General features: G+C 42.0%; 1 protein-coding gene across 1 annotated transcript in view; it reads left to right on the top strand.

The window, feature by feature from the left end:
* LOC131401998 (centrosomal protein kizuna-like) overlaps positions 1–12,353 on the top strand; it is a 304,927-nt gene that overhangs the window by 249,772 nt on the left and 42,802 nt on the right. The window contains 1 exon segment of the mRNA XM_058537009.1: positions 5,572–5,594. Coding sequence (XP_058392992.1) covers positions 5,572–5,594 — 23 coding nt within the window.

The following is a 12,353-nucleotide window of genomic DNA, read 5'->3' as shown; positions in this document are numbered from 1 at the left end:
CCCCTCTTCAAAGTTAAATATGGGAAAGAAGTTCTTGCATCTGAAATTCTTGCATAAAACTGTGTTTCTTGTAGCATTTACCCGCAAGTCACTCTAAGCGGAGCTGGCAGCATGTTTATCGATTCAGTGTTCCTTCAGATGTGATGATGCCTTCAGGTGTCTGCTTCACTTGCTTTTTTTCTTCACCACTGTCTCTTGTTTTTCCTGGACCTGACCTCTGCCCCTCAACAAGTGGCCCCCTGAGCTTTTTCTTGCTGCCCCACAAATGATCGCTTTTGTTCCCAAAGTAAGGTTGTGCATTACACTTTTGAAAAGATAACCTGGTGCCAGCAGGTGGGGCTGTCAGTGTATCCCCTTCCTGTTCTGCCTGGCACTTCATTCCCCAGTCTTGCCTGTGCCTCTCCTGTTAGCTCACCTACTTTGATCTGAAAAATCTAAGACTTTCCTTATCTTTATTTTGGTTTAAATTTTTAAAAGTCCAGAACCAGGCTTCCAAGAGGGCAGCAGTCCTCAGACCAGATGGTCAGCAAAGTAGGCATTAACTGTCATTCAGTGTCTGTGCGGGAGATGTTAAAAGAAGTCTCCATTGACCGACCTGAACCTGGTTCCCCAGCCTTTCCCACCCTTCTCACCATAGGCTTCTGGCCTCAGTCAGAAGAGGTGGGTGCCCTAGAGCAAAGACAGGAGTCGGGGATACTGAGAACACCTGCAGAGGTTAAACCAGAGGAACTTTTAACATTTCTTGCAAGACAGGTGCACTGATGAAAATTCTCTCAATTTTTGTCTACTTTTTCCGTTTCTTAAATTCTTATACATATATTGATGTTTTCATTCATCTTGAGTCAATTTTGAAAATGTAGAGTGTACTAGAAAAATTTTCTAGTTTCTTAATACTTTTTTAAGTTTTCAAATTTGTGGGCAGCTTTTATATTTTACAATTTTTTTTCTTTTTTTCTTTTTTTTTTTTTCTGAGGAAGATCATCCCTGAGCTAACATCTGTTGCCAGTCTTCCTGTATTTTGGGTGTGGGTTACCACCACAGCATGGCTGCCGACAAGTGGTGTAGGTCCACGCCCGGGAACTGAACCTGGGCCGCCAAAGCAGAGCATGCCAAACTTAACCACTAGGGCACGGGGCTGGACCCTATATTTTAGAATTTTTACCGTGTCAATAATTATGTTTCTTTTTCATTCATAATTTTATGTCTGCCCAACTTTTTTCATCAATCAATCCTGCATGAGATTTGTCTATTTTATTAATTTCTCCAAATAATCAGATTTCATCCCATCTGTTGCTTTTTAAAAATCTCGTTTGTTTCTGTTATTATCTTTATTATTCCCTTTTTACTTTGCTTGGTTTTACCAGGTGGTTTTTTCTAACTGAGTTGAATGCCTAATTTTCAATCTTTCCCATTTTAGAACATATACTTTTGAGGCTTTAAATTTCCATGTAAGTACTGCTTGACTTGCACCCCACTGGTTTTGACAAATAATGCTATCACTCCCATTCAGTTTTAAGTATTTTAATTTAATTATCTAAATGTTTATAATTATTATATCTTTTTCTTGACATAGGTATTATGTAAAATGATTTTTGGTTGTTTCTAAACATATTAGGGGAAAAGAGGATTCTCTTTTCATTATAGATTTCCAATTTTATCACATTGTTGGCAGAAAATGTGTTCTGAACAACATCTGTGCTTTGGTCTTTGTTGATTGGCCATAGTAATGGCCAATGTTTATAAATGCCCATAATGCTTGAAAACATGTATATTCACTCTTCATTGGGTAGGGTTCTGTATGTTTCCGTTAGCTCGAGCTTAATAATTACATGATTCTAATCACCTATATATTTACTAATTTTTGTTTCATCTATAAGTTTCTGACCTTTCAAAATCTATTGTTAATTAATATTTTTACTTTCTTTCCAGACAGTATAAGTACCTTAGAGACTGGATCTCCATTTCTTCCCCATGGGTCTGCTTCTGTTTTCTTTTCTTTCTCTCGCTTTTTAATCACTCTTGTTTTGTTTTTCTCAAATCTCTGGCAATTTTTGAATGGATATTGTGTAGGAGCATTTTGGGAGTGATTTGAGGACAAGGAAGTTTTCCTCCTCTAAAGAGGATTTGCATTTGCTTCTGGCAGGCGCCTGGGGCAGAAGTGATCCTGGGTCCCTTTCATCCAGGTTGAAGAATTGAGACAGTGTGAAGCCAGGCCTTGGTCCCTTTGAGGGCCAGACTCAGTTTCACCATTATCCACAGGAAGCAGCCCTTTGAAGTTCCAGTTCAAAGTGTGGGTGATTTATTAGGGTTCCCCTTCGTTGGTAGACCTGGACTTCAGTTTTTATTCTCCCACTCTGTGGGATTGCCTGGAGCTCCACTCAGCTTCTCAGACTCTCAGCTGCCTTTTCTGGAATTGGCACATGCCCTTCAAAGAAAAATTGCCCCAGATGTTAGGCTTATCTCTCTGAATTTCCTTTTTTTCTAGGTTTTGATCCTGTAATTCATCACTGCCTTATCTCTCTAAGCTATCAAAGAGATATTTTTTATACTTTTTTTTGTTCTTAGTGCAAGGATTGGCCTGCATTACCTAGGATGCCTTTACAAGAAGCAGAAGTCCTTGTCATGTGCTCTTTTTAAAATGAATTTTATTATTGAAGTATAGCCTACATACTAGTGAACAAATCATGAGTGTACTGCTCCATTAATTATCACAGAGTGAACACAGCTGGTAACCCCCACCCAGTCAAGAAATAGTATCAGCACCCTGAAGCCTACCTGGTGTCTCTTCTTCCCTTCTCCCTCATAGTCGCTTCCACTTGGCTGCTGCTTCCTTTCTGAAGGCCGGGGAAACCAGATATTGTTTGGCCACTTTCAGTTTTAGTTATGAAATGCATAGCTTTGACAAAGTCATTTCTAATTTAGTTTGTCTTTTACCTTTTAAATCTATTGGTGGAACAGTTTTCTCCCCTTCCATTTCATCTTTCTTTCCTTGTGATGAGCCCTCCCAAGTCTTTTAACAATTTGTCCTTTTAGATTATACACAGTACTTTCTTATTTTATTATGTGTGGTTACTAGAAAGCCTTCCAAACTCATAACCGTCTGCTGACATGGAGAATATGTGATTTCAGAATATTATGTTTTGTACACATTTATGAAAAATTATCCAGAATATGAACCTGTTCCCTTTTATTTCTCCTGTCAGGCTAGCCCTGTCCCTAATTCCCTTTCTTTAACTAGAGAGGATCACAAGAAACAAATCAGGAACTTACTGATTTGTTTGGAATGTTCTCTTTCTCTTTCCCTGCTCTAGACCACAGGAAGACTGGCAGAGCCATGACCTTTTGTGATTATAGTCTTGGATCTCCTTTTGACCAGTATCATCTTTTGACTAATTAAATTTGACTTCAAAGTTCTAGTTTACTATCTTCATCAGATTGATTTTTTCAGCTAAAGCACCTGGTACAGTGGCTGGCACATGTTGGCATTTGATAGTTAATGGTAATCTGATAGTGTGGTTCTGGAAGTCAAGATGCAGGGACATACATGACATATAAAGGGAATGGCCAACCTCTTTTTTTTTTTAAGTCAGAAATGAACTTGGCTTCTGTCTCTCCTACTCTGACTCTTAGCAATTTGATAAATTTAATTTCTAGCATCAATGAATCAGAATCCTGACAAAATGGACAGTTTGTTTTATTTAGCCCTTTTCACTGAGAAGTGTTGGGTATGATGCCCTGTAAGTAGAGCTTGTGCTTAGCATCAGTACATGAGGTCACCAGCGAGGCTCCAGAAGTCTGCGAGTTCAACCAGGAAATCATCATCCAATTGGGTGTGATCAGAAGTTTTCCTAAAACCTGAGATACCTTCCAGAAACAAGATAATCAGGGCGGAAAATTGATCATAAAGGAAAATCGTAGACCAGGGAGCTGTAAGAGGCTCTCTGAAGCAAGGATGTGTGAGCAGCTGGAAAAGGGTCAGCTTGCAGCTGGGGAAAGGGAAGGCGAGAGGCAGAATTGAGCAATTATGTACTGGGTAGTACTGTTCTGCGGAGGAGGGTGCTGAGTCCGGGGTGGACAACTTGGGAAATGTCCTCTGGAGTGGGACAGTGGTGTTTTACCACACTTCACTGTGGCCTGACTGAAATCTTTAATCTTTTGTTAGAGTTAGGCTTAAGGTTGTTATATAAACTTGATATGCTAATGTTTATAATAATGGTAATAATTTCGATCATCTTTGAGTGCTTACTGTGTACCCGATGCTGTGCCAGCTGCTTTACATACATTATCTCATCTGCTGCCTCAGCCCTATGCAGTGGAGGTGTCGTTACCTGCGCTTTACTGATAAAGAGACCTGGAATCTTTTCTGGGCCTATGTCTGGTGAGAGGAGTTCTCCTGCACTCAGGAGGGGCAGGTGGGCCAGGCTGGCTTTCCTAGTTTTATGGCTCCAGAGCTCCCTCTTCTGTTGTTCTCCCAGAATGTTTGTATGTGGCCTCTTACTTTCTTAGATCCCTTGGCTCTTTTCCCCTCCTCCACTTGAAATGGGAAGATTCTTCCTCTGCCGTTATTGTCCCAGTTAAGTTCAATTTAGAGTTCACTCCCAGCAGCTTCTCCTCAGTGCAGAGCTCTGCTGAAAGGGCACTTAGACTGGTAAGGTTCTGGAGTGGTAGGGCCCGGATTGCTCCTGCACCTACCGCAGTCCCTCTGTTCTAACCCTTGAAATGGACCTGCAGCCCCCTTCCAGATGGGCTGCCCTTCTCACCTCAGCCTGCCAGTGAGTACCGCTTGACGATGTGGAGGTTCTTGCATTCTCAGGAACGTCATTCATACTTTTGCTGTCCCTCCACTTCCTTCTGTACAATTGCAGATATAATGGGGGTTTAGTTGCTATCAGTAGTTTGTTCCACTCACTCATATTTTGTCACATAATTTTGTCATAGATATTATGCATGAATTTTTGGTTTGCTCTCCTAGTTGTTCTATCTTTTTTTTTATATTTATATAAGGGAATTCAGGGAGATTTTTAAAAATAAAGGCTGTGCTGCCACTGTTTTCCTAGAATCCCTCTTATCATTTGATGTTTAAGTGAGTTACAACATTTTGGGGGAGATGTCTCAATGGAGTGTTAAGAGGCCCTATCCCAGCACTCCGGGAGCCAAATAAGAGATGTAGAGGGAGAGGAGGGAGGAGGCGATTGGGGAGAGGGAGAAAGGGAGGGCAGGGGGAAAGAGAGACTAGGGAGGCTGATGAGAGAATATAGCAGGCCTGCATCTCTGCTAGGGAGGGAACCAGCAGCCCAAATTCCACGAGGGCTGCAGAAAAATGAGACCTCTTTCAATACAAATTTGAGATCTAAAAGTAGTTTATTCTGAGTGGAACAAGTTTACCTATGGTTTCAAAAGTTGGAGAGGAGACTCTAGGGGTCAAGTCTTGGTTGTTTAAGATTCAAATAAGGTAGGAGAGACTGGAATATGGCCAGGTTTCCAAGAAAGTGGGGCTAACAGCAAACAAGCCTCAGGGAGAGGCCGTGTGTCAGTGTTGCAGTCAGCAGGCCCAGCTGAGCCTGAATTTAGTCCAGCCCAGGCTCCAGATGTGAGTGTAGAAGCCTCCAGATAATTCCAGTCACCTGTGTTCCACATCACCCCATGATATTCAGACTGAGGTCCCTGACATTGCAGAGCAGAGACAAGCCACCTGCCCTGTGCCCTGTCCAAATTCCTGACCCGCAGAAGCCATGAGCATAACAAAAAGTTGTCGATTGTTGTTTTACACCACTAAATTCAGGTTAGCTATTACAAGCAATAGAAAACCAGAATAGCCATGGTGATTGGTTTGGCTGATGAAAGGAGATTAGCCATTCCAGATTTTAAGAGAGGAATGGCTGGAGCACAGGCCTGAAGACAGACCAGCATGGCCCATGTCTAGAGAACTGTTGGTCACTCCAGCTGAAGGAGTGGCTCATGTGGCAGAGTATAGCACCACTGCAGGCCAGGGGAACACATTCAGGGGCTACAGGGGTCTTTTTCTTATCCCTCCACACCCAGCACATGAACAGCCCCTCGATCCTGCTTTGTGCTGGCCCAGCCACACCAAGAGCAAAGATTCTGCTGTTACTGGTATTTATAAAAAGGAGACATGGTAGGGGAGCAGAGTGACAGGGGTAGGATCGTCATTTTAAGATACCTCCCTTAAATTCTTTTCAATGAAATGTAAATTTGAATTATGGAAAAGCCATCCATCAGAGTTCTTTTTTCAAACTTGGCTTTCTGGCCTTGTTGAACATTTACCTATTAATTATCTTGATATACCAGGCTACAAATAACGGGAACACTGTCTCGAACTGCCTTAAACAATAAACACATTTTTGTTTATTTCTGGAAGTCCGGGAGTAAAGCAGGCCCTGGGATTGGTTGATACTGCCCTTCACTTTTGTCATCAAAGACCCAGGTCCTTTCCGTTTCCCTGCTCTGTCATCCTCAGTGCTGACCTCATCCTTAGGCCAGGAACAAGATGGTGGCAGCGGTGTTCTTATGGACTGAGTTGTGTCCCTGCAGAATTCATATGTTGAAGCCTGAACCCCCAATGTGATGGTATTTGGAGATGGGCCCTTAGTGGGTAATTAAGGTTAGATAAGGTTATGAGGGTCAGGCCCCCGTGATGGGATTAGTGCCCTTATGAGAAGAGACCTGAGAGAGCTCTCCTCCTCTCTCTGCCCTGTGAGGACACAACAAGAAGGCAGCCGTCTGCAAGCTAGGAAGTGGGCCCTCACCAGGAACCAAGCCAGCCAGCGCCTTGATCTTAGACTTGATCAGTTCCTTATGGCTCATCTTCCCTTTTATTCTCTTAAACTTATATTTCTCACCTTTTGAAGAGCAGTTGTTGAGCTGTTGGTGATAGGCTTCTAGAAAAACGAAACTTATTTTAAGGTGGGATTTGATAAGGAACATTTGAGCTTGATAACTGAGTGGGAAAGCTTCCATTCAGTGATGGCTTTTGTGAGGGAATCTGTGCAGATAGGCCAAGCAGATAAGAAAAACTCAAAAAGCAATAAGTGAGACCTTGATATGTTTTCTTGTGCTTTTGTACTGAATCTCACTATTTTGAGTCCCAGTTAGGAGACTTACAGTATTACTTTAACCTACAAGAGAGATGTGAGGAGCACTTCTGAACACCTTGTGTTTAATGGCCTTCAACTAGTTGTCTAACTTTTTTCTATTTTCCTTTGTCAGTGTAAATTCATTTTAATTTGCTTGTCATTTTTGTGGACTGGAAGTGTGTTTGAATCTGCTGCTTAAAACAATGCTAGATTCGTTTTCTTTAGTGCAGTGATTCTCAGATATATTCCAGTAGAATTCTCCTGCTATTGAGTCAAGTGGTCTTTTCCAATTTTTAGGAAAATAAATCTTTGTAATTTTGAGAACTTCCTCAAAATTATTTTAATAAAACTTTGGTTACCTGCTATAGCTTGCCTACTGGAAGAGAAAATGAATGAGAGTACCAAATGAATAATAATGAAAAATGTGAAATCAGCTGATCCTGTTAGGTTTGATAGATTGGTTTTTCATCATGGGTATTTGTGTTAGTGGTTTGATTTTTATATTGTATACATATATTCATTGTCCGCTAGTAAAAATGTTCCTAATTTGTGTGATGAAATGACGTATATCAGTACTTCATGATATTTTACAGAAAGTTCTAAGAATTCCAGGTGTTCTGCCACCTTAAACATTGAAAAGCACTACTTTCTAGGATAATTGAATCCCTAAAAGAATTTCCAGTGCTGGGTCTGGGATTGATGGTGCTTGCTGATCAGATGTTATATATTACATGGATGTATGCTGGACATGGTTGTTTTGGAGCATTATTACATCTGTAATCATGGGCACAGCTGAAACTGGTTTCTGCTGTTTTGAAAGGTGTACTTACCTGGAATTGGGGATGTGCTTGTCTTACATCCCCTGAACTTCCACACTGACGAGAAGCCTTTTCACCTGGCTCCCAGGGTCTACCCAGGAGGGCATTATTTCCTAGCTTGCATCCCGCCTGCCTTTCCTCCCGGTTAATCCCCTTTATTCATTCATAATGATGGTTTGTTATCATTCACTGTCTTGTTTCTTTTGGCTTCCTTTTAGCAGCTTCTTAGGTGAATGAGCATTTGAATAATAAATTGATTCAGCTTCTTCATTTTAATACAGTATTGGCCCTCTGAAGGAGCCAGCAGAAAACCAGCACAATTTTGTCAGTAATTCTGTCTTTGATTTCTACCATACTCACATAGCAGGAGGCAATCATTAATAGCCAAGTGTTCAGTCTCCTTCCTGCTGGTGCCCTCCCAGGGTGCTGCCACTCCCATCTCATTGTCATCATGGAGGTGGGCCCCGAACACTGAGTCAGAACCCAGGGAGGGACCTGCTCTACAGGTCTGAGCTCTCCCTCAGTGGAGGGTGACTGCCCTAGACCCCATTCCCATTCATCAGAGTTAATTGGCTTCTAAGGAGACTCACTTATCCCAGAGAAGTGACATACTAACTTATTTCAGAGTCTGAACGTTGCCTGAGCCCTCAGTAAGCCCATCCACCATCCCATTATGCCTTCTGATTTGACTTCTCCCTGGATCCCCTCACGTAGCATAATCTTTGCCAGCCCAGTCTGGTCCTCCTTGTCTCTTCTCTTACAGACGCACGTACACCCGCACCGGCACATACACACATGTGGAGACAGACGGAGAGACGTGTAACAGCAAAAGTCTGGTGTTTTGTTTTATGATCCTCTGTTAGTCCTTAAGCTCCAGCAAAGATGATTCTACCCTGAAAATATCAGATGCCCTTTTACAAAAAGCGCCCTCTAGAGTTTAATTATAGAACCAATTATAATAATGTCTAATAAAAAATTTATTATGTTCATAGTATTCTTTAAATTTAGTCAAAATACAAGGCCTGATTGTATTACATTTCTGAAAGGTGTCGGGGGAAGAGGGGGAATCTCCCTCTGTCCTTTTCCTTAAGGTTCTTATGGCTGGCCAAATAACAAGACAGGTTAGCAGGAGAAAATAATACCAAGTTTAATAACATGTATACATGGGAGAAAGCAGGGACACTGCGTTTATCAACACAGTAGCAGAGATTCTCGTCTTAAATACCATGTCCAACCAAAGACAAGGAGGATGTTGGGGGCGGGGGTGTTAGTTACAGGAGATTATCACTAAAGCACTATAAACAAGAGTAAGGTTTATTATGCAGTTTTAAGGCCTCACCTTCTACATTGATAAGTCTCTAGAAATGAGGTCATCCCCTCTCTTCCCAATACAGAGAGGGAGATACCTTTACAAATGGAGACTTCCCTTGTAAATGATTGTCTGGTAACTCCTCGCAGGGCCATCTAGAGCATGTGGCCAGAGAGACAGAGCTTCCGATAAGATGGGCTTGTTGGTGCCTTTTCTATTGTAACCTCTATCCTACATTATCTTTATAGCAGTCATGATAATAACTCCTTCCTGAAACAGATCTTTTGTTTTAAATTCTTTAGGCAGTTTGGGAGGGGAAACTCAAATATTCTTCCTGAGTTCTCTGAGTCCTTATTGTCTTCAGCTCGAAATAATCCGCATACCAGAGTGGTGCTTCCTGGGGTAGCTTGCCCTGAGCACCATCAAAGGCATAAAGTTGTACGATAAGACATTTACCCTCCATGTTCTTTTTTGCAGCAGATATTTAAAGCTAGGTCACTTTAGGTGACTGGCTCCATAAATCCGTTGTGTGCACCTCAGATTGGAGGGTGCAGCCAGCACCCTAATGACAACACCCCACTGGCGACACATCTGTGCTGATTTAAAGGAAATCCAGGGAGCAAGAGTAAATGTTTCCAGTGTTCACCTTCCCAGCAAAGAGGATTTTTATCAACTCAGGTGTTGTTTGGGATCCACAGACCTATCAAAGAGCAAATTAAGAACACATCCATTTCAGGGCTGGCCCCGTGGCTTGGCGGTTAAGTGCTCACGCTCCGCTGCTGGTGGCCTGGGTTCGGATCCCGGTTGCGCACCGACGCACCGCTTCTCTGGCCATGCTGAGGCCGTGTCCCACGTACAGCAACTAGAGGGATGTGCATCTATGACATGCAACTATCTACTGGGGCTTTGGGGTAAAAAATAAATAATAATAAAAAAAAAAAGAACACATCCATTTCATAAAGGAACCATCCTTTATGCAGCCATCGCTAATGACTCGGCTGCTAAAATCTCATTATGGGTTCAGGCTGGTTATCTCTGTTTAAGGGTAGAGGGAAACACCCTATTATAAATTCTCTCAGGCCTCCCAGCACCTCAGTAAGCAACTTAAAAAAAAAAAAAGGAAAGGTGATATGGGAGAAGGAGTAGTTCTGAAAATTAAAATGGAACAGAATGATGTTTTGAAGCCAAAGAGGGGGAAAAGGCAAGGGTTTTGCTTGTGAGGCCTCTGCTACAATAAAGAGGACCTTAACGCAGACGGACCATACCCTACAAAATGCAGCCCATAATTCAAGCTGTCAGCTTAATCACGCTGTTTCCAGGTATAGAGAAGGAGCCCTTGTTTCCAGGGCTAAACAGAGAGCCTTGTTTGCTGACCCCTAGTCTGCAGCCTGCCGCTGCAGACCGCCCCGCTCTGTTGGCCTTTGTGTTGCTGTCCCCTCCTTCCCTCATTTTTGGCATTGTGTTCCCTTCAAGTGGCCCCCTGGAAGGGACCACCCAGGGGGCTGCACAATGGGGACCAAGGGAGCCACCAAAACATAGGTTTTGTAAGACAGCCTGTTAAAAGAAAAATACTCTTTAACTATGTATGTGTTTGTCCTTTCTACAACTGTTTTGTGTGGCAAACAAAACCCCGTATACAGACTTCACTGTGGCCGCACATACAGCTGTTCCAGCCATCGGGTGTAAGGCTTGAGATAGTTCCTCCCAGTTTATTTTCCCAGGGCACTAATTCTCGATGTGGTTTATATTTACATGTTTGGATTTATGGTCAGGAAACTTGATATCAGAGTAAACAAATTGCACTGGCTTTATGAAACTATTTTATCAATAGTCTTCAGAATTGGTGGCATTGCTCTTGGGTGAAACTTGTCTGTAATGCTACTTAACAAAAGCTAGCAGCCGGAATTCAGTTCTCAATAGCCATTTACACCTCTGTAAAAGGATTAGCTCTCGCCAATTGTTACACTGTTTAAATCTTAATTTGCATCTTTATGGAGGTAGGGCTTCTACAGACCTCTCTGGTTCTCTGTTGTATTTGTGTACCTGTGGGTGGGAGGTCACTGGAGGTTTTCTCTTATTGGTGAAGGTGCTAAATTGCTTTAGGATGACCAGTAAGCTACACAAATTGAATTAGCATATCAGGGTTTGACTGACAACAGCCCGCTTTGGCTCGTTAGTTATATTTTGTAGCAGTTGTGGTCTTTAAGTGTTGGGTGCATGAATGCATTCTGTTACTTCTGTTTAAACTTAACAATTCTCATGGGTCTTAGGAGGATTTTAAATGTTGTTGATTGTAATCAACAAATTTCCTTGGGAATTAAATGTGAAAAACAGAACCAGAACATGATCAAGTGATGGTTTTATTTATTTATTTTTTTAATAGAGATAAAATATGCAACTAAGACTTTATTTATTTATTTATTTATTTATTGGTGAGGAAGATTGTTCCTGAGCTAACATCTGTGCCAGTCTTCGTCTGTGTTGTATGTGGGATGCCACCACAGCATGGCTTGATGAGCGGTGTGTAGGTCCGTACCCGGGATCAGAACCTGAGAACCCTGGGCTGCCGAAGCAGAGCGCTCCAACTTAACTACTATGCCACCGGGCCAGCCCCAAAGTGATGGTTTTAAAAGTAATCTTTTCTATCCAGGCCATGTGTTCTTAGTTTAAAGATCAAAACCTTCTTATGTTTTGGAAGGAGTGTAGGGTCAAACCCATGAGAAGGAAGAAGTTGAGTGTGCAGGCCAGTGTTCTGCAGGCACTGGAATGGGAAGCAAAGGCCGGTCGTGTTGCCCTTTGCCCACTGTTCTGTATATGGGATGTTCCTAAACCCCACACTCAGAACTACAGACCACCTCTGCAGATGATGCCTTTTTGTTGTTGCTCATTTAGCAATACAATTTCCTTCCCCAAAACGTTATTCTGGATGTGACCAACTGTGGTGCTTTATTATTCTTCAGTCTCATTAAAAATACAGTAAATGTATTTTATAAAACTTTTTAAAAGTAACATTATATTATGTAAATTATGAAGTAAACTCATTACTAGTTATGGGCAGTGATTACCACACCATTTTGAGACTGTTGTTCCCTAGAGAAAATAAAACCTGAAAGTCATGCCTTTAGTGCTGCA

Source organism: Diceros bicornis, assembly GCF_020826845.1.
Source record: "Diceros bicornis minor isolate mBicDic1 chromosome 3 unlocalized genomic scaffold, mDicBic1.mat.cur SUPER_3_unloc_1, whole genome shotgun sequence".
Classification (NCBI taxonomy): domain Eukaryota; kingdom Metazoa; phylum Chordata; class Mammalia; order Perissodactyla; family Rhinocerotidae; genus Diceros; species Diceros bicornis.
The sequence above is the reverse complement of the archived record's forward strand: the minus strand, read 5'-3'. Positions and strand labels throughout refer to the sequence as shown.